Source organism: Vulpes lagopus, chromosome 7 (assembly GCF_018345385.1).
Source record: "Vulpes lagopus strain Blue_001 chromosome 7, ASM1834538v1, whole genome shotgun sequence".
In the NCBI taxonomy this organism is placed as follows: domain Eukaryota; kingdom Metazoa; phylum Chordata; class Mammalia; order Carnivora; family Canidae; genus Vulpes; species Vulpes lagopus.
Window position 1 is genome coordinate 18893114 of NC_054830.1, and position 22480 is coordinate 18915593.

The 22480-nt window shown below is 43.0% G+C and overlaps 2 protein-coding genes across 7 annotated transcripts in view; both read left to right on the forward strand.

Moving 5' to 3' along the window:
* The window catches only part of RBM6 (RNA binding motif protein 6), a 122104-nt gene extending 115772 nt beyond the window's left edge, over positions 1-6332 (forward strand). For all 5 annotated transcript variants that reach the window (XM_041761443.1, XM_041761446.1, XM_041761445.1 and 2 more), the window contains 4 exons: positions 352-426; positions 1367-1464; positions 5233-5362; positions 6092-6332. In XM_041761443.1, coding sequence (XP_041617377.1) covers positions 352-426; positions 1367-1464; positions 5233-5362; positions 6092-6217 — 429 coding nt within the window. In that variant the 3' untranslated portion in view covers positions 6218-6332. The remainder of the gene's footprint in view (positions 1-351; positions 427-1366; positions 1465-5232; positions 5363-6091) is intronic.
* Positions 6333-13538: 7206 nt separating this feature from the next.
* Positions 13539-22480, forward strand: part of RBM5 (RNA binding motif protein 5) — a 29006-nt gene continuing 20064 nt past the window's right edge. The window contains exons 1-4 of one of the 2 annotated variants that reach the window (XM_041762189.1): positions 13539-13662; positions 14978-15048; positions 16747-16912; positions 17674-17829. In XM_041762189.1, the coding sequence (XP_041618123.1) occupies positions 15032-15048; positions 16747-16912; positions 17674-17829 (339 nt within the window). In that variant the 5' untranslated portion in view covers positions 13539-13662; positions 14978-15031. Of the gene's footprint in view, positions 13667-14977; positions 15049-16746; positions 16913-17673; positions 17830-22480 lie in introns of both variants that reach the window. The other variant, XM_041762190.1, reaches the window with a different exon arrangement.

Below are 22480 nucleotides of genomic sequence, written 5' to 3' on the forward strand. Positions count from 1 at the left end.
TATTATAAATAAATAAAAATTTATTTAAAAAAAAAAATCAGACACTTAATTGACTGAGCCACCCAGGCACCCCTGTTTTCTACATTTGGAAAAAAGTAGAATGAAGATCTCTCTTGTGCCACACCACATAACTAATCTGTGTGACAAGCCAGCATTACAAGTTGGATTCCCATTGGTGATTCTAAAGCCAATCTAGTTAGGAATTGTTGTTTGCATGGTACAGTGATCACTCAGGAGAGTTGGTCAGTCCAAGGAGCCACAATCCTAAAGCAGCTATTGGGAAAGGCTTAAAGGCATTTTCTAGGACCATTTTTTCTAGACCTGTACTCATAGAACTTTATCTCTTCTCAGCAAAATCTGGAAATCCATCGGAAGATAAAACAGTCTGAGCAGGAGCTAGCCTATCTGGAAAGGAGAGAACAGGAGGTAAGTTTTGATGACCTGCTATTCCCTTGACCCCAACCCTTTTTACTGGTATGAAATTTATAGGCTGTGCTGAAGACAGAGAATGAAGAGGCCCTTAAAAATGGTGTATACATTTATCAAAACTCATCAGACTACCATTAAAATGGGTGTACTTCATTGTGTATAAATTATACCTTAATAAAATTGATACATCTATTTTAAAGGTGGTGGTAGTTTAAGGTCTCCAGATAGGTCAAATAAATAACATTTCTCTTTCCCGCCTAGCTTTTAAAATCAGTGGAGGAGTATTAGATAGGTCTACTGAAATAACATCTTTGGGCAGCCCAGGTGGCTCAGCATTTTAGCACTGCCTTCAGCCCAGGGCCTGATCCTGGAGACCTGGGATTGAGTCCCACGTCAGGCTCCCTGCATGGAGCCTACTTCTCCCTCTGCCTGTGTCTCTGCCTCTCTCTCTCTCTCTCTCTCTCTCTTTCTCTTTTTCTCTCTGTCTCTCATTAATAAATAAATAAAATCTTTTTAAAAAAATGAAGTAACATCTTTTACTATGAGAGGTTAAGTGGGAGGAAGTAGTTTAGTGTAGAGCCGAATGGACTTGCTGCCTAGATCATGTAATTAGGCAGACTCAGCCTATACAGCCACAGGCTTTGCTATCCGAGCCAGGTCTTCTGTGATGGTCACGAATCCTGTGGAGACCTATGGACAGCACCTCCTTAGAAGAGGTAAACAAAACTATTGAGTCAAGCACACCACCTCATCTTTTCAAATTTATCAGAGAAGCCACTGCTTTCTCAAGAAGAATAATATGAAGGAGCAAGAGATTCAGGAGTTAACAGTTGAACTCCCTTCACGTTAGAAGGAATAAAAGGAATAAAGCGAAGCTTCCCCACTACCCAACCCCCTTAAATGGAAATTTCATATTTGTTATTCTGCTTACCAACAGGGAAGGTTTAAAGAAAGAGGAAATGATCGCAGAGAAAAGCTCCAATCTTTTGACTCTCCAGAAAGGAAACGGATTAAATACTCCAGGGAAACTGATAGGTAAGTCAGAAACTTTTCATTCAGCCTAGGCCTTAGGGCCTAATGATGAAACGGTCTCCTTCTCCAGCTGTGCTGCTTTTTTCTGTCTTGGGGATGCTGAAGTCAGCAGAAGCAGGTTCTTTCTGAACTCCTTGAGCATGAGGTTTATTCCAACCTCTGACCACCTAGCATTACTCAGGGAATATGTGTGTTTGCATGGAAGTTTGGCTGGCTGCTTAGTTTCTCAAAGCCACAACTGGAGTGGCCATGATTGGGAACTCTTTCTCTCCTAATAAGTAATGCTGTACCTCCTATGGACCTGATAAGAATGTCACTGTCTTGGGCTTTTTCTCCAGGGAACCTCCATCCTCATACATAGGCACTGAATGAATGGTGGGCTGCTGAGACATAAATGATCTCTAGATTCCTGTGTTTATTTCTAATCGAGATTAGACTCTTGAGCCTAGCAGGGTTATGTAGAATTTGTTGATAACCCATTGTGTATAGGTAGAAGACATATATTATCCTTGACTGTCTGAATACTGAATAAGAAAGGTTTAGGTGATGCAGTGTCTCATAGGGCAGACATAGAATTCCAGTCGAGAAGGGGAGGGCATTTCAATTCGATGAAACTGCATACACTATTGATAAAAGATAAGTCATGATGCATTTGAAGAAGTTATAAGTAACTTGATGGAGGCCAGTTCAAGAAATTCATACCCCCCCCTTTTTTTTTTAAGATTTTATTTTTTTATTCATGAGAGACAGAGAGAGAGAGAGAGAGAGAGAGAGAGAGAGAGAGTGAGTCAGAGACAAAGACAGGGAGAAGCAGGCTCCATGCAGGGAGCCTGATGTGGGACTTGATCCCAGGTCTCCAGGATCGGGCCCTGGACTGAAGGCGGCGCTAAACCACTGAGCCACCCGCGCTGCCCAAGAAGTTCATACTCCTTGAACACCATGCTAATAAGGCTTTGTCTTGGGGCAGAGAGGGGGGTTTTGAAATTATTTTAAGCAGGGTGTTGTTCTGATGAGACTTGAACAGGTCTATATGTTGATAAGCAAAAGAGCAGCTAGTAGCCAGGGTAGGTTATGTGTACCCATGGGAATGGGGGAAGATCATTGATAGAGAAAGGCCTAGAGGAGGGTTGATGGAGTCTGGGGCTCTGGCATTCCAGCTTATTTGCTCAGTGACCACAGTACCTAAAAAAGAAATCTTTATGAAAAATACTTCCTGGGATGCATGGGTGGCTCAGGCGGTTGGGCGTCTGCCTTTGGCTCAGGGCGTGATCCCAGAGTTCCAGGATCAGGTCCCACATCGGGCTCCCTGAGGGGAGCCTGCTTCTCCCTCTGCCTGTGTCTCTGCCTCTCATGAATAAATAAAATAAATCTTTTTAAAAAAATAAAAATATTTCCTTACTGTGTGAATAAACTCTGGTGTTTTTATTCTAGCCTTTTTTTGCATTTTTTTTCTTAAAGATGAGCAATTTTTTTTTCTTAAGGATGAGCAATTTTTTTAAAAGATTTATTTATTTATTTTGAGAGAGAGTACATGCATGCACAGGAACCAGGGGGAGGGGCAGAGGAAGAGAGAGAATCTCAAGCAGACTCCCTACTGAACGTGGAGCCTGATATAAGGCTCAGTCCCACGACCCTGAGATCATGACTTGAGCCAAACAAGAGCCACTCACCCGACTGAGCCAGGTGCCCCTGTTTGTATTCTTAAGAAGTGCTAAGGGGGATCCCTGGATGGCTCGGTGGTTTGGTGCCTGCCTTTGGCCGGGGGCATGGTCCTGGGGTCCCAGGATCGAGTCCCGTGTCGGGCTCCCTGCATGGAGCCTGCTTCAAGAAAAATGCTAAGGAAGGACCACTTAATCAATTTAACATCCCATTAGGTCATTCTTGCAATTTGAAATATACTGGGCTAAACCAAAAAGTGAGTCAATTAAGAGGAAGAAGGACAGGGGCACCTGGGTGGTCAGTGGTCTGCCTTTGGTTCAAGTCATGATCCCGGGGCCCTGGGATCAAGTCCTGCATCAGTCTCCTTGCAGGGAACCTGCTTCTCCCTCTGCCTATGTTTCTGCCTCTCTCTGTGTGTCTCTCATGAATAAATAAAATCTTTTTTTAAGATTTTTTTTTAATTTATTTATTCATAGAGACACACACAGAGAGAGAGAGAGAGAGAGAGAGAGAGAGAGGCAGAGACACAGGCAGAGGGAGAAGCAGGCTCCATGCAGGGAGCCCGACGTGGGACTTGATCCTGGGTCTCCAGGATCACACCCCAGGCTGCAGGTGGCGCTAAACTGCTGCGCCACCGGGGCTGCCCTAAATAAAATCTTTTAAAGGGGCGGGGCAGGGATCCCTGGGTGGCTCATCGGTTTAGCACCTGCCAGGGTGTGATTCTGGAGTCCTGGAATCGAGTCCCTTGTCAGGCTCCCTGCATGGAGCCTGCTTCTCCCTCTGCCTGTGTCTCTACCTCTCTCTCTCTCTCTCTGTGTCTCTCATGAATAAATTAATAAACTCTTTATAAAAGGGGGGGGAGAAGGTCACCTTAGCCCTTAGTGAGTTGGCTGGATGCAGAAAAACACCCTTCTATATTCTTGGCTCCCATCACATCACACTGGTTCTCTTACTTCTTAGTCTTCTCCCCTGCTTCTCTTGGTTTTCTGGGCAATTCCAGATACTCTCCAGGACTCTGCCCTTAGTGCTCCTTAATTCTTCCTGTTCCACCCTCTGTCCTAGACTGTCTAAGGTACCCAAGACCTCAACCATCACTAACAAGCTAACAGGTCCCCACAACTCCATCCCAAGGAAGTTAGGTTTTCTCAGTGCAGAATCACTATTTCCATTTATCTCTCCTGGGCATGTCCTTTTGGAGACCTGTTAAGCTCCTCATCCAAAACAATTAACTCAGTATTATATCCCATACTATATTCGAGTCCAGTCCTGCTAAACCTGCTATGTGTTCATTTTTCAGAGTAGTGACATCGCTACATCATGGTCCACCTGGTCTGACTCGATCTTCTTCCTTTATCCCCTGTATCATTACTGGCCACATCCCTAATTAAGCTTTGTCCCTCTTTCTAGCTCACCTCCAAACAGGAATCCTTACTCCCAATCTCTGTTCTTCAGCCTCTAGTGTACTCTCTACCCTGGTACCAAAACTGTCTTTGTCAACAGAAATCTCCTAAAACTCACTGTTTTGTGAAGGCATATCTGGCTTAGAGGAGGCTTGAAGTCGGGGGTGAGTGGTGTGGGGGGGACATTTGACTGAAGGTTGAAGTCCAGAGTCATGATTTAGCATGATGTTCAAGGCTCTTCCGTCTGGCCCAAGAAGCCTTTGTCAGTTCCTACTATTCCTTTCCTGGACAAATTGTATTCTTTCACTTCTTTGTGGCCCCTTTCCTCTTCTGCTTTTTCAGTTCAGATGTGCCATCTTGTTGGATTTTGTCGTTTTTGGTGATGCCCCTGCAGGGTTTGTGTTTTCTCTGATGTAATTCCATAGGAGATGTCTTGTGGTGCCACATCCATAGCTGAGCTCTTTACTGTCTTATAAGCATCCGTTGACATACTATCCTTCTCATGTCCTTCCCCATTAACAGGGTTGGATCTGGGGCATCTCTGTTATCCCCATGACAAAAGCCTGTTGCATTGTTAGCAGGCATTCAGAAATATTGTTTAATATACTTAGGAGGAAGCAAATGTAAATCAAGAGGACAGAGGTTCCTATTAGGTTCACAAATGGGTCACTTTGAAAGTAATGGTATAGAAGTACGTCTGCTCCTTTTGCAGTGATCGCAAACCTGTTGGTAAAGAAGGAATCGACAGTAGCAACAAAGGAGGCTGTGTCCAACAGACTGCTGGCTGGAGGAAGGGGGCAGGCCTCGGGTATGGCCATCCCGGATTGGCTTCAGCAGAGGAGGTGAAATGGTTTCCATCTTTTGGGGGTGGCATGAACTTGGAATATACTGAACTTTCTCTCACTCTGTGGCTCGGAGTTGTGTCTTTGCCTTTTAGCTGGGCTTCCTCCACTGCTGATGAAGGACACAGGAGCTGAAGGAGCCCATCAGTCTTGATTACTAGATGATAGCTAGGCATTCTGGGCTCTTTGTAATTATGGTTGGCAGTGGGAATGGGGCTCATCTTACTCTTACATGGAGTGAGATGTGGGGCAGTATGGGAATCAGGCAGTTTGAGCTGATGAATTGTTTGGTAACAAGAACCAGGGAGCCCACAATAAAAGATACAAAAGCATCTCTGAGAGGCATTATCATCAGGGGAGCTAAAATGGCTAAAATTTGAGGAGCATGAAGTTAGTCCTGGTTCTCATGAAGGTCTTTGCCTCTACTATTCGGGTAGAGAATAGAGCAAAGGTTGTAAGAGGGAACACTGCCCATTTTGTGTTGGCTTGGTCCACCTTTGAAAAAGGAGACTGACTTTTCATAGTCTGCTATGGAATCCTCTATCATGAAGTTGTGGCATCACCACCCTCCTTAATCATCTTGGGTTTGTTTATTAATTAAACATTCTAAAAAATTCCCCCAAATCCTGATCCTTACTGGTCAAAAAATGCTTAATCAAAGGCCAGCCCCGAGGCTAATGGGCTAATGAATTCATAGAGCCCACTTCATTGTTTGTCTTTGTGTTACAGACTGAAGGCCGGATGAGGGGGCCCAGTGTGGGGGCTCCAGGAAGAACCAGCAAGAGACAGTCCAACGAGACTTACCGAGATGCTGTGCGAAGAGTCATGTTTGCTCGGTATAAAGAACTAGATTAAAGAATGGAGACAAGTCCCATAGGACACAACCTCCTTCTTGTTTTGTTTGTCCGTCTCTCCTTTTGTTTTGTTACTGTTCTTGCTGCTAGAACTTTTTTAAATAAACTTTTTTTCAATGTGATTTTTTTTTTTTTTTTTTTTTTTTGGTGGTTATATTTTTCTCCCATAGATGGGTTGGGGTGGGGCTTATGGTAGGAGGGACACAGCACCTTGGTGCAGCCCATTTGAGGTGGCGGTGAAATAGCAGAAGTGCTTCCTTGAGCCCTGAAACATCACCTGCCTTCAGTGTGAGTGGATGTGTTACAGTGATCTTTGCACTCTAGCTTTGTGTGAGTACTGTCAGATTTTTAAAATTATTTTCCTAATCTAATTAATGAAAACTGCATCTCATTGTTTGCTACTTCTTTGATAACTGCTGAGGCTGAACATATTTCTATATGTTGGTTTACTACTATTAGACCTTTGAAAGTCCTCTTCTGATTTCCCCATTGCTGGAAGGGGTAGTGTGACAGCTCTTTTTCTGGGTGCTTGCTGGGCACTCAATGCATCATGTTATGATCACCACAATGAATGCATAGTAAGAATTGTCACTCCCCTCCAGCCAGCCACTACCCCAGGTTTTCCTTCCCTCCTTGGCTAAAATTCTCTAAAGAGGTGTCTTTAGACACCTTTCAAATCTTTCTTAATTTTCTACCATATCAATCATACCATTTCACAGGGTTTGCTTCAAAAGTGAGAGTTGTTTTTAATTCTTTGCAGTTAAAAGGACTATATCTTATGAACCTATTAAAACTTTTAAAAATGGGGTGCCTGGGTGGCTCAGTCAGTTAAGTAGCCAACTCTTGGCTTCAGCTCAGGTCATGATCTCAGGGTCCTGGGATCGAGCCCTGCGTCTGGCTCTGCATTCAGTGAAGAGTGTGCTTGTGGATTCTCTTTCTCCTCTCCCCCAGCCCGCACTTGCTCACTCATTCTTTCTCTCAAAGAAATAAACCTTTAAAACTTCAAAAAATAATTTCTCCAGGTAACATATTATAGTACTAGGAATTGCACTTTTCAGATGTCTCTGGAGGAATATTTGTTAGGAAGAAAGAGAACTGTAGGTTTAAAAGAGCATGTTGATGGTATAAAGTAGGAGTTTGTAAACTGACCCATCAAGGGCCAGAGTCAATATTTTAGACTTTACATGTCAGATGATCTCTGTTGAAACTATTCAGCCCTGTGACTGTAGTGAGAGAGCAGCCATAGGCAACATATAGACAAGTGATGGTGGCTGAGTTCCAATAAAAGTTTCTTTACAAAAACAAGTTGCAGGAACATCTGGGTGCTCAGCAATTGAGTGTCTGCCTTTGGCTCAGGGCGTGATCCCAGGGTCCCCAGATCCCTGGATCAAATCCCGCATCGGGCTCCCTGTGTGGAGCCTACTTCTCTCTCTGCCTCTCTCTGTGTATCTCTCATGAATAAATGAATAAAAATCTAAAAAAAGAAAAAAAAACAGGTTGCAGGCCAGAATTGGCCCACTAGCAGAACCAAGAACAGCTCTGTACAATAGCATAGAGGTATTAGCATTTTGGAGGGAATGGGCAGTGAGGGGTGGGAGATATAAAGGGAGAAAACATTTCTAGCAACAGGAATGATAAATGTGAAGTTAAATGGTTTGCCATGCTGTGTCCAGATATAATCCCTTCTTCTTAATCTTTAATAACTCTTTTTACCCCTCCCAAAGAGAAAACAAAATCAGTAGCAGTCCAGCTTACAGAGGATGGGCCATTGGACTCTCTGGTGCATCTTTTTTTTTTTTTTTTTTTTTTTTTTTTTTTTTGAGTGCATCAGAATACTTTTTTTTTGGACAGCTGGTCCAGGTTTGTCCTAAACTGCCCAGACCAGGTTTTCCTTCTAAATTTGCATTATCCATTTGGACCTAGAGTAACTGTGGAACACATCAAATACTATTAAAGACTCCATTATGGGCTACTTAGTTAACACCAGTTATTGGCTGCCCAGCAGAAGCATCATTGAGTTATTAAGTAGTCATTCTATGAATATTTTGAGAACTTACTCTACTTTCACCAGGGCTATAGCAAGATCAGTGTTGACCTCTGTGCCCATGGGACTTAGTCGACTGAGGAAGATGGGTGTTGGGACACCTGTTGGTTTAGCGGTTGAGTGCCTGCCTTCAGCCCAGGGCATGATCCTGGGATCCCGGGATCGAGTCCCACGTCAGGCTTCCTGCATGGAGCCTGCTTCTCCTCTGCCTCTCTCTCTCTCTCTCTCTCTCTCTCTCTCTCAATAAATAAATAAATAAATAAACAAATAAATAAATCTTTAAAAAAAAAGATGAGTGTTGAGCAATTACTGATGTGATGAGAAACAGTACAGCAAGTATTGTCAGCACCTTTCCTAAGAAAGTGTTTAAACTCAAACCTCAGGCTAGTTTACCTAGTTTTGTTTCCTAGCTTTATTTTGCCACTTATATGGAAATTTTGCTGTTGGAAATAAGGTCTAATTTATTCCATACATTTTTAAGACGGTATTTTGGGTATTGATGAAAGTAGGAGGGGCACCTGGGTAGTTCAATCAGTTAAGCATCTGCCTTTGTTTGTTTGTTTTTTTTAATATTATTTATTCATGCGAGAGAGAGAGGCAGAGACACAGGCAGAGGGAGAAGCAGGCTCCACGTAGGGAGCCTGACGTGGGACTCGATCCCAGGACTCCAGGATCACACCCTGGGCTGAAGGCAGGTGCCAAACCACTGAGCCACCCAGGGATCCCCCAGCATCTGCCTTTGGCTCAGGTCATGATCCCAGGATCCTGGGATTGAGCCTCACATCAGGCTCTCTGCTCAGCAAAGAGCCTACTTCTCTCTCTCCTGCCTGCTGCTATACTGGCTTGTGCTTTCTCTCTCTCTGTCTCAAATAAATGTTTTAAAAAAGGGAAGGGGGATGGATATGAAAAGTGTGCTACCCTGCAATGTCCCTGGGCAGTTCCCTGAGGCTTTGATCAGAATGCCAGCTACATAAGGGCAGAGATCTTGGATAATTTTCCTTACTATATCCCTAGGGCCTAACACAGTAGGCACCCAATAAATGAGTGAATAATACCTTGTTCATAGGTCTATAGAAAATACTTGCTGAATTAAATTTTGATTGCATATATGTCAGTTCATCAAAGTCTATCTTGACAAAAATTAGTTTCTTTGTATAGGTAAGAGTTCTCACATAGGGATCCCTGGGTGGCGCAGCGGTTTAGCGCCTGCCTTTGGCCCAGGGCGCGATCCTGGAGACCGAGGATCGAATCCCACGTCGGGCTCCCGGAGCATGGAGCCTGCTTCTCCCTCTGCCTGTGTCTCTGCCTCTCTTTCTGTGTGTGACTATCATAAATTAAAAAAAAAAAAAATTAAAAAAAAAAATAGTTCTCACATAAGTCTTTACTTATTCTGGAGCAATAGTTCCCAGCCTGAGATCAAAACAAGTGAACTAGTTTTTTTATTTTGCCAAGTGGTGGAAAATTAAGGAAAAAAAGGTAAAATCATCATTTCTTTAACAACTTTTTTTTTTAACCTCAGAAGATTAGGAAAAGCAGTCTTTTTTTTTAAATTTTATTTATTAAAGAGAGACACAAAAGCAGAGACAGGCAGAGGGAGAAGCAGGCTCCCTGTGGAGAGCCCGATGCAGGACTCAATCCCAGGACCCCAGGATCATGACCTGAGCCAAAGGCAGATAGATGCCCAACCACTGAGCCACCCACGCGCCCCCAGGAAAAGCAATCTTAAAAAACTTTTCTCTGGGGATCCCTGGGTGGCTCAGCGGTTTGGCGCCTGCCTTTGGCCCAGGGCGCGATCCTGGAGACCCGGGATCAAATCCCACGTCGGGCTCCCAGTGCATGAAGCCTGCTTCTCCCTCTGCCTGTGTCTCTGCCTCTCTCTCTCTCTCTCTCTCTCTCTCTCTCTCTCTCTCTCTGTGACTATCATAAATAAAAAAAATTTAAAAAAAAAAAAACTTTTCTCTGTAGTGAACATACATGGCTTTATTTAAAATAAAAAACAGGTGCGCCTGACTGGCTCAGTTGGTGGAGCATGCGACTTTTGAATCTGTGTTGTAAGGTTTGAGCCCCATGTTGGGTGTGGAGATTACTTAAGAATAAAACTTTAAAGAAACAAAAAACAAACAAAAACAAAAAACAACTGTTTGTTGTCTTTGTTTTCTTTATTAGCTATGGAACTTGTTAAACTTTTCCAGACCCACATCAGCTGCCTGACAAAGCAATCAACTTCTAGTGGCCATTAAATCTAGCAGGTTCAGGAAAAAAAAAAAGTCTAGCAGATTCTGGATTCTAGGCATCTACGACATCCATCACAGGGTTTACAATGACCCTATCTATGTTTAACTTTTAAATTTCATTAAACATATTTGGGTACCTTCTGTGGGTTGCATACTTTTACTTTTTCTAATGATGGAGGTTTTACATATATCTCCTCCCCGTAAATTGGACACTATATATAAATACATATATGCACACATGAAAAAGTAGAACTATGTGTATGTATAGATAGTGCAATGATCTGAATGTGTCCCCTCCCCACCACATTCATACATTGTAATCCTTTCTTATTTTTAAGATTTTAATTATTTATTCATGAGAGGCAGAGGGATAAGCAGGTTCCCTGTAGGGAGCCTGATGCAGTACTTGATTCCAGGACCCCAGAATCACGACCTGAGCCAAAGGCAGAGACACTCAACCACAGCCACCCAGGTGCCCCTGTAAATCCTAATCCTTTTTTTTTTTTTGGTAATCCTAATTCTTTTTTTTTTTTAATTTTTATTTATTTATGATAGTCACAGAGAGATAGAGAGAGAGGCAGAGACACAGGCAGAGGGAGAAGCAGGCTCCATGCACCAGGAGCCCGACGTGGGATTTGATCCCGGGTCTCCAGGATCACGCCCTGGGCCAAAGGCAGGCGCCAAACCGCTGCGCCACCCAGGGATCCCTGGTAATCCTAATTCTTAAAGGTAATGAATGGTATTAGTAGATGAGGCTTTGGGAAATAATTAAGCTCATGAATATGGAGTCATCATAAATGGGATTAGTGCTCTTGTAAAAGAGATCCTACAGAGCTTCCTAGATTCTTCTACCTCATGAGGATACAATAAGAAGTCTGCAACCTGGAAGAGGGCCTTCACCTGACCATGCCAGTACCTTGATCTTGGACTTCTCAGCCTCAAGAACTGTGAGAAAATTTTTTTTGTTTATAAGCTACCCAGCCTGTGGTATTTCTTTATAGCAGCCTGAACGGACATAAATACATGCATACAGAGGAGGAGAGAGGAAGAGAGAAAGGAAGTTATCCATTGTTCCAAAATCAGAAATTTCTACCTTTCCATTGTGAAGGATTGTTTTTTGATTACCCAAAGAGTTTCCAGTGTTTAGAATATGCTTAAAGAACATTTTTCCTGGTTGCTTTTCCAAGAAAAAAATTTTCCAATATATTTGAAGCTTCTGGTTTAGAATCTACTCACTGACATCCTTCCACTTTTTTTAAAATTATATTTATTTATTCATGAGAGATACAGAAGGAGAGAGGCAGAGACACAGGCAGAGGAAGAAGCAGGCTCCATGCAGGGAGCCTGATGTGGGACTCGATCCTGGGTCTCCAGGATAAACCGCTTAGCCACCGGGACTGCCCCAGCACTTTTTTTTTTTTTTTTAAGATTTTATTTATTTATTCATGAGAGACACACAGAGAGAGGCAGAGACATAGGCAGAAGTAGAAGCAGGCTCCCTGAGGGGAGCCCAACGAAGGACTCGATCCCAGTATTACGACCCGAGCCTAAGGCAGATGCTTAACCACTAAGGCACCCAGGCATCCCCTTTCCACTTATTCTTGAAAGATCTCTCTTTGAGAAAGAATATGGTGCAGTTTTCTATAACTGGTATCTTCCTCTACCTTGTCATGGTCTCATTCTTCTTGTCTGTATATGTGACCTGAAAGACCAGTTCACTAAAAATATCTCTGTAAATAATGCCAAAGGGCAAATTATGCTAACTAGAGGCACTGGAATACTACCATGTCACTGACCAGTCCCAGTCTGAAATACCTCTTAATTACCCAAGAATCCTTGCCATTTTCCACCCCAAATGTTACACGTTTAGCTTTCTTTGTTGGTGGATTAATTTGTTTACTCAGCAGATATCTATTGAGTATATACCATGTGCCACGCACCAGTAGAGCCACTGGGGATACATAGTGAACTAAAGAGATACTTCCCTCCCCTTCTGGAGTTTACATTCTAGTAATTGAGAGCGTGGACTCTGAAATCACGTTTATTAGCTCAAATCCCAGTTCCATTACTGTTAACTCTGCCTGAACTACTATCTCTCGAACAAGGACAGCAATGATGGATTTGATTAGGTGAGCAGCAACTGAGGCAGCTATAAGTGGTCAGATCCTAGATATATTTTGAAGATAGAGTCAACAAATTTACTGACAGATTGGATGCAAGGAAAAAATCATGGATGACTACAGGGTTTTTGTCCTCAGTAACTGGAAGTAGGAAGTTGCCATTTATGAGCTGAGGAAGGCTGTGGAGGAGATACGGTTGAGTTTTGGCTGCAACTTTGAGATGCTATTAGACATCCAAATACTGTTAACCCTGAAAAAAAACAACTTTCCTGAGCCTTTGCCTTAGGCTAGAGAATATCAATTGAGTGACACTCTTAAGACTTGCCTTCAAGAATTCTCTTAATTTGGAGGCGCCTGGCTGGCTCAGTAGAGCATACCACTCTTGATCTCGGGGTTGTGAGTTCTAGCCCCATGTTGGGTACAGAGGTGTTTGTTTTTGTTTTAAGAATTCTCATTTCCATAAACCTCATTTTCCTCGCCTGCAAAATGGGTTTAATAACCATCTCATAGGTTATGAAAATAAAAAATAGATATTTATAAGGCATCTAGCCCAACAATCTAGAGTTCAATAATACAATACTCGGTCAACTAAAGTGACTTCTCTTAAAACCAGATTAAACGAGATATTCTACATTGTGTCTGGGAAAAAAACTGTACTCTTGTAGCAAAGGCAAAGAATTACCGATAAAGGTAAGAGCTCTAATCAGAGTCTGCAAATGGCAGACTGGCAACTTCACTCTTGGTTTTGAAAAAAAAAAAAAAAGAAAGAAAGAAAGAAAGAAACAAATACGCAGGAAATTAACACAGGGCGTAGTGAGTGACAGGACGCCTTAGCGACCACACTTCCCAGCAGTCCTCGCGTAGCCAGACACCGTCGCGGATTGGATGCCTCCTCGGGAGGCGGGTGGTGTGGGGGAGGTGGCAGGCGCGAGGTACTGTGGGTAGGAGACGGCCGTCGACCGAGGCGCCATTTTGTGAGGCGGCCGTACCCAGTTGGAGGTTCTGGGGCACAAAACCGCTACTTCTGCCACTTTGGTCTTTCCTGGGGGTAAGTGCAGCATCCGCCCGTAGCGCCCCGCGGTTCTTGCTTTTGAGGCAGGACTTGTGCAGCCTTCCTGACAGCCTCGGGCAGCAGCCGATCAGCCCCAGTCGCATCTCTCAAGTAGCTAGCTACCCGAGGCATTGGAGGGCCGCGCCCCTCCTCGCAGCCTGCGCTGTCAGCTTTCGGAGGGCGTCCTCGTGCCCCACCCGAGACCCGCTTCTTTCGTGCTCTTGACTGTGCGTCTGCCGGGACGCGTCTCCGACTCCCTAGCCCAACTGAATGTGGAGCCGTCGACTGTCCCTCGGGTACTCCTCAGGGGCGCCCGGCAGTTTCTAGCCGCCATCGCCCCTCAGCTGTACTTGAATCCGCCCTTTCCGGGAGATTGTTGGGCGAAGGCCGATCTGCAGGCTGGGAGCCTCTTGGGGGTCAGGAGGGGCGTGTGCAGGCATAAAGGGAAAGCCGGACGCCTGAGTCCGTCGCGCAGGCTGTGGCGCCGCCATCTCGGCCTCAACACCCCGCGAAGGTGGGTCCCGGCACTGCCGGGGCGACAAGGGGCGGCGTTAGAGATTCTGCCGAGGGCCTTATTTCTCCCAGGTGGTTCTCTTTCATTTATAATTCAGCAAATGTTCGTTGAGCGCCTACTCTGTAACAGGCGCCAGGGTCGGCTGAAAGTAGTTTCTCAGAGCTTGCACGCATTGAACGCGGTCTAGCTGTGTGTTGTTTTATCACCGCCAGGGCGCTGCGGGGCCCAGCTGGCAGCCTCAAGGGTTAGTGGTGGTTATTGTTAGTGAGGAATTAAGTCGTGTCGAGGTTTGCTCTTGTCTCATTGAAATAGCTTTGGACCAGCCGTTGCGTTATAAGTGGAGTAGATTTCAATCAGCGCAGCATCCTGGCTTCTGAAAGATTTAAACTTTTCATCAGAAAATTGTGAATTTTATATTGCTCCTTGTATTAATAAAGACGCTTTGATTAAAGTTTTAACCACCAACTACCCCCTTGGAGTTGATTTGATTAGAACACAATCTGCTGATTGCATCGCTGCCCTTTTTTTTTTTTTTTTTGCTTTGTAATCCTAAAGTAGAAGGGAAGGATTCTTATTGAATAGGGACTGTAATATTTAAAGTGTGGTTCATCTTCCTGCTGTGTTCGTTTCAACAAAATCTTACTATGATTTTTCATGACAGTTAATCCTTCTGCCCCCACCTTGGATAATCACTGTTATTAGTTTGATGAAATTCCAACCTCGGTAGTGTCCTAGCTTATAGAAAGATTGACTTAAATAATCTCAAATTTTCAGCAACCAATCTCTTTTGTTTCCTAGAAAAAAACAAAATTTGGACCTTTTGGAATAGTGTGGTACATCTTCAGTAGGATAATGGGTTCAGACAAACGGTAAGTTACTACTGTATGTGTTTTTAATCTCAACATTTAATCAGGGACTAAACTATTTTTTTTAATTGTTTATCAATACTTGAGTATCTATTTTGTGCCAAGTATTGTTATTGCCTTCATGAGCCTTGCTTTTAAAAGCGCGCAGTTTATTTTTATTTTTATTTTTTTTAAAGCATGCAGTTTAATGAGAGAAGTGAAGTACTTGTGAACTGTGCTATATAAAAGAAGTCAAGGGTGCTGTTAGAACACATAGGAAGCATGTACTTTCCTGGAAATATCTAGGAAAGCTTCCTGGAGAAAGTATCCTCTAAGGTGAATCCTGGGGGTAGGTAAGAATTAGGCAAAGGAGGGCAGAGTGGAGTGGGTCACTGAGGGTTCCCAGTGTGGAAAGCAGCCTATGTAGAAGCCAGGAGATCATACAAGTCTGTCACTTTACATAATAGCAAGCAATCAGTGAACACAAGTTCTTGTTATTGTCCCCTCTGTAGCAAGATGATCCTGATTTGTAGAAGCTTTGAACCATGGATTACATGAAAAATAAATGAATTGAAAAATTACTAGAGAATTAAGATGAGAACATTTGGCTGCTATGTCATCTGTGGATTCTCCCACTCAAACTGTTTGATTTACATACAAGACCTTATTCGGCCACCTTCTTAGTATTGAGTCTGGTGCTAGTGATAAATCAAATTGATGGCCCAAAGAGTTTCTGGAGGTGTTCTTGCCATGTAATGTCATTGTTTTAATGCTGTGTTAGCAGTCTGTGGTTCCAAATGACTTAGTAAATTAACATTTACCCTTTTAGGGTTTCTCATCCTCATACTTCCCATTATGAAATAGTCCTAACTACTAATTTCATTCGTTTCTTTTTATTAAATTTGTATACTCTGAATTGTTTATTTATTTGGTGAGGATGTAACATTAACATTACAAGTTAAAATTGTTAACTAGGCCCTTCTAAGCCTTTCCTTTGTCTTGTCCTTACACAGTTGTTTTATGAACCTGGTAAACAATTTTTGAAAGAACTATATCTGTAGTCAAATGGGTTTAAGCCTCTTGTTATTAGATTTGTTGTCCAGTAACCAAAAGTAAACCAGATGTTATAGGAAATAATGTTTTCTGTTGGTACTGGTTATGTCTGACAAATGAACTTGGTTAACTGCCCGATAAGGGAAAAAAACTAATTTAATTCATCCAGGTTGTTAGTCCATTTCCCAGTAGTGTGATACCCTTGAGAGTAGATGAGTGAGAACACATTCTCTCTGAGATGGGGTGAAATGCTAAAAATTACTTTCTTCCTATTTTTGATCAGCAAGATCTGAATCAGGGATAAGAGGGATGATATGTGTAGACTACAGGTTTGGTAATACACAGGATGAACTTGGCCAACCTCACTTTAAAAAAAAAAAAAATGTGTGGTGGCCATGTTTTCTTTTTTTTTTTTTTTTTTTTTTTTTTTCATGTTTTCATATTTAGCATGATTTCCTGAAAGTTATCTTTGCCTTTAGGGGTGTAGATGTTTTCCTAGTGGTTGTCTTTGTAAACTAGAATCTGGTGATAAATTTTAGGGATATATAAAACTACTTGGATATCTTATACACCGAGCTCTGGGGCGGGGGGTGATATTTTCAACCATGTTTTCTAAAGGTATAAATGGTGACTTACTTTAGATTAAATGAAAATTATTTTCCCTGGCAGAGTGAGTAGAACAGAGCGTAGTGGAAGGTACGGTTCCATCATAGACAGGGATGACCGAGATGAGCGTGAATCCAGAAGCAGGCGGAGGGACTCAGACTACAAAAGATCTAGTGATGATCGGAGAGGTGACAGATATGACGACTACCGAGACTATGACAGCCCAGAGGTGAGTGGTCTAGTACCCAGTATGGAGTAGTTAGAATTATATATTGCATGCAGAAAGCTTCTAAGATCCTAGAAATGAAGTAAGGATGTCAAGTTTGGAACTCTTCTCTTGAGTATTACAATTCAGACCCTCTATTATTCTGAAATCTGCTGAGGTGACTCTAATCCTCAAAGATAAACTGAACCCGTGGTAATAGAAACTCTAGCCAGGATTTACATAGGGCTCCCCAGGCATTCTTTTGAGCACTTGACTTAAATGAACTCATGTAGCTCTCACTACAATCCCTTACCGGTGGGTGTCTTTCCATTTTAAAGATGAGGCAATCAGAGCATAATAATATACCAAACCTGTGCCTCAGGCTGCTTCTGAAAGTTGTAGTTTGGTCAGCATAGTTTCTTGCCCCGTTCCTATCTATATGTAAACAACAACTTTGTTTAGAAATAATTGTGTTGCCCGTGTAATTATGCAGGGTTTTTTTCTTTTTCCATGCATATAACCTTCATATTGTAACAGTTAGTGGTATTTCAGTGTGATAGTGTACTGTACAGTCAGTTGTTAAACCATTCTTTCTGAAATAAATGGTTATGGCCCTTCTAACCCCACCCCCCTCCACCCCCAATTTAGAAACATTACAGTGAACATTATCATGGAGTTCCCATACCCTTTCTGTTGTTCCTAAAGATAAATTGCTAGGAGTGGAGGGACTGGATCAAAGGGTATAAACTCAGCATGATTTTAATTGTAATTTTATTATAAATCAGAGAGAACGTGAAAGAAGGAACAGTGACCGATCCGAAGATGGCTACCATTCAGATGGTGACTATGGCGAGCATGACTACAGACATGACATCAGTGATGAGAGGGAGAGTAAGACCATCATGCTGCGCGGCCTTCCCATCACCATCACAGAGAGCGATGTAAGAGAAAACAGCAGTTGTAACAAGCAGTCTAGTAGGCACAACAGATTTAGGGCTTCGATCATTTTCTCACACTATTGTTTACCTCAAATTAACATCTCAGCCAGTGAAGTATATTTCCATCTTTCGGGTGGGGTTTTTTCATCTTGGTTCAGAGGTAAATTACCATTTATAATTAGGCTTTGAAGCTCAGTGTAGAATTGAGTTTTCTGGGACGCCCGGGTGGCTCAGCGGTTGAGCGTCTGCATCTCAGCTCAGGGCATGATCCCGTGGTCCCAGAATCAAGTCCCACATTGGGCTCCCTGCATGGAGCCTGCTTCTCCCTCTGCCTCTCTCTTTGTGTCTCTTATGAATAAATGGAATTGAGTTTTCAGAACTCCTTAACTACAGGGAGCAGGTCTTATTCTTTCAGTAGCCATTAGATGGTAATCAGTTCCTTTTTATTGAATTGTTTATTTATTTGGTGAGGATGTATCAGTAAAAACACTTCCTTCATGATCTGGCTACCCTTTGATTTGATGAAATTTGAAACCTGAGAAACCTGTCAAGAAAACTATTCCTGACTCCCCACTCCTCAGACTGGCCAGCTAGGAGCCTGGTATACTGGGCACTACCTGCTTTCCGGTGGCAATCTCTTCTCTAGCCCTTATTTATTCCAGCCACATCCACCACCTGCTTTCCCCGTAGGCCACTTTGGACATGTTCATCATTCTACCAATGTGCCTTTTTATGTTTGGAGGCTCCATTAAAAAAAAAAAAAAAAAAGATTTTATTTATTTATTCATGAGAGACACAGAGAGAGGCAGAGACACAGGCAGAGGGAGAAGCAGGTTCCATGCAGGGAGCCTGACGTGGGACTCGATCCCAGGACCCCGAGATCACACCCTAGGCTGAAGGTGACGCTAAACTGCTGAGCCACCCGGGCTGCCCTTGAAGACTCCATTATTAGAGGTCTTGTTGAAAGAGGTTCTGCAGAATGTCTCTGGGAAAAGGTAGGGGAGTGCCTTACTGGTTCAGTTGGTAGAGCACGTGAGTCTTAATCTTAGAGTTGTAAGTTCAAACCCCACATTGGGAACAGAGATTACTTTAAAAAAAAAAAAAAGTATGTGGAAGGAAGCTTCTTTAAGAGAGGTTTTTAGGTGGAGGATAAAGAAGGGTTCCAGGGAGATCTTAGTTGAGCTGATTCTTGAGGGATAGAATGTTTGGGTCCAGGGTGCCTGGGTGGCTCAGTCAGTTGGACATCTGCCTTCAGTTCGGGTCGTGGTCCCAGGGTCCTGGAATCCAGCTGGCATTGGGCTCCTTGCAGGGAGCCTGCTTCTCCCTCTCCCTCTGCCCCTCCCCCCTGCTTGTGCTCTGTCAATCTCTTCCAAATAAATAAAATCTTTTTTAAAAAAAGAAGAAGAAGAAATGTTTGGGTCTGGTAGAAAACTGGGGGAAAGGTGTGGTAGACTAGCCCTCCAGGCTGTGCGATCACACGAGCAAACATGGAAATAGATTCTGAATGCTGAATGTAGACAAGGCCTTGTCACCAGGTTCATTTGGTTGAATTGAAAGGCTTTTGGCAGGAGAGAGGTGGGTGAGAAAGTGCTCTTGAGGCCAGGTGCCAGAATCTTTGAAAACTCAGATAAGTATAAAATAAGTTACTTAGGGCTTTGCCTGGTAGCAAGAACTGCACAGGTTAGAATGTTGGAGGGAAAGAATGGTAATGGGAGGACGGAAGACCGAGCTGAGCTCAGGTAGGGGCAGCAGTGGGCAGGTGGAGTAGAAGATACAGGAAATACTACAGGAGTTGTCAGTTTAGGAAAGTTTGCCTGTTTAGCAGGTTATTCCTTTGAGTACTCTGCTGGCCTGTGGCCCTGGGCGCCTGCAGAGGAAGTGAGCAGCATGGAGCAGCATAGAGCAGTGCTCTAGCTGACTTTTAGGGGCCTCCACGCTGGCAATGAAACAAGAATGAACGACCGTGAAACTGCTTTTGTATTTCAGGCTTTTTTTCTTTTTTTTTTTTTTTTTTTTTTTTTAAGATTTTATTTATTTATTCATGAGAGACACAGGTAGGGGGAGAAGCAGACTCCGTGCAGGGCGCCCAATGTGGGACTTGATCCCAGGACTCCAGGATCATGCCCTGGGCTGAAGGCAGGCACTAAACCGCTGAACCACCCAGGTGTCCCTGTATTTCTGGCTTCTCTAGGAAAATAGAAGTGCCTACCATAAGAAGGCTGGTTTTCAAAGTAGAATGTCTGAGGTTCCCAAATTGTGCAGTATTCTTAGCAGATCCCCTTGTTGAGGTCTTTAAAATATTTTAAAATTAACGTTTTTTAATCAGAACTTGAGCTTATCATCCTGTTTGAATTTTTTTAGTTTAGCCCTCCCACTGATATGTGAACTCTTAGAGTAACTGTCTTTAGTTACTATGGTACTATATCTGTTACTGTTAACAGTACTTTTATAGTAACTGTCTTTAGTTACTCTGATGACTAACTTTTCAGTTACTATGTTACTAAGCATGGACCTGAGTCACATGATGGGGTCTGGCTCAGTGTAGAACTTCTCCTACTCTGTAGAAAAAATAGTCCATCCTTTTTATTGGTGGTTGTTATGGTCTATAAAGTCACTGCAGATAGAATACTGCATACTAAACCATCATTCCTAGAAAAATAAAAGTTAGGTTCCTGTGAGCCTCTGGTTACAAAGGGTCAGTACGTAATCTGTCTTAGGTGGTATTTTGGTTTAGAGATGGCTTATTTAATATATATTGTTGATTCATTAACCTGTGAACTCACATCCAACAATACTGTAAGTCGTGTCTGAATGAAGTTTCTCTAACATACGTATTTTCTCTGTGAGGAATATCAGTCTCCTTGTGTTTATTTTTTTTTTAATTTATTTTTTTTAATTTATGATAGTCACAGAGAGAGAGAGAGAGAGAGAGAGAGGCAGAGACACAGGCAGAGGGAGAAGCAGGCTCCATGCACCGGAAGCCTGATGTGGGATTCGATCCTGGGTCTCCAGGATCGCGCCCTGGGCCAAAGGCAGGCGCCAAACCACTGCACCACCCAGGGATCCCTCCTTGTGTTTAGAAATACTAGATAGAACTTTAGCACCACACTTGGAGGGCCATTTTAAATACATAAATCACTGGGGTGCCTGGCTGGCTTCATCAGTAGAGCATGCAACTCTTGATTTCAGGCCCATGAATTGAAGCCCCATATTGGGCATAGAGCTTAATTTTTATTAAAAAAAAAAAATAGGGGATCCCTGGGTGGCTCAGAGGTTTAGAGCCTGCCTTTGGCCCAGGGCGTGATCCTGGAGTCCCAGGATCGAGTCCCACGTTGGGCTCCCTGCATGGAGCCTGCTTCTCCCTCTGCCTGTGTCTCTGCATCTCTCTCTCTGTGTCTCTTGTGAATAAATAAATAAAATAAAAAAAATAAAAATATATAATAGTGAAATCACTAACCAAAAAATAGAAAACGGTGGAAAACTTGACACTAAAGAGACTGCGAAAAGGGACCCTTGTTTACATTATGGAAGCTGAAACAAAGCAGAGTATCAGCCTGGGACATGGGCATCAAGCAACTCAAATCTGTACATGTCCATGGATGACTTGGAAGTGCCACAAGTATTGATTGGGAGTTAGAATAGTGGGTGGCCAAATTTGCAAATACGGAATCCATTATAATGAGGATCAGCAATATATAATTCTGTAGCCTTTGCGCAATAACGAAAAGTTAGGGACCAGTAAGAAATTATTTCACAAATTTGCCGTTTTTTTCTTCTTTCCTTGGAATATTTCTGCCTGGCATGAGTAAGAAATAGTGTATTTCTTTGCCTTTTGCAGAAACAGCTTGGTCTAACATCAATAACAAACCTACCAGGCCAAATTCATTCTTCTAGGTTCAATTGATGTTTATTTTGACTTACTAGGAGCCTAGGAATGTTATGAGCTTTGTTAATTTTCAGCACGAAAATCATTTTTTTTTAAGATTTTTATTTATTTATTCATGATAGACAGAGACAGAGAGAGGCAGGGACACAGGCAGAGGGAGAAGCAGGCTCCATGCCGGGAGCCTGACACGGGACTTGATCCCGGGACTCCAGGATCACACCCTGGGCCAAAGGCAGGTGCCAAACCTCTGAGCTACCCAGGGATCTCCCAGCACGAAAATCATTTAAGATAATTATGCAAAAAATGTTTGAGAGTTCCTTATTTTTTAGCTATTGATTGTTTTTTTAAGATTTATTTGAGGGGGATCCCTGGGTGGCACAGCGGTTTAGCGCCTGCCTTTGGCCCGGGGCGCGATCCTGGAGACCCAGGATCGAATCCCACGTCGGGCTCCCGGTGCATGGAGCCTGCTTCTCCCTTTGCCTATGTCTCTACCTCTCTCTCTCTCTCTCACTGTGTGCCTATCATAAATAAATAAAATTTAAAAATTTTAAAAAAAGATTTATTTGAGAGAGGGAATCTCTGGGTGGCTCAGTGGTTTAGCGCCTGCCTCTGGCTCGGCGCAATCCTGGAGTCCCGGAATCGAGTCCCGCATCGGGCTCCTGGCATGGAGCCTGCTTCTCCCTTTACCTGTGTCTCTACCTCTCTCTCTATGAATAAATAAATAAAATCTTAAAAAAAAAAAAAAAAGTTTTGTTTGAGAGAGAATGA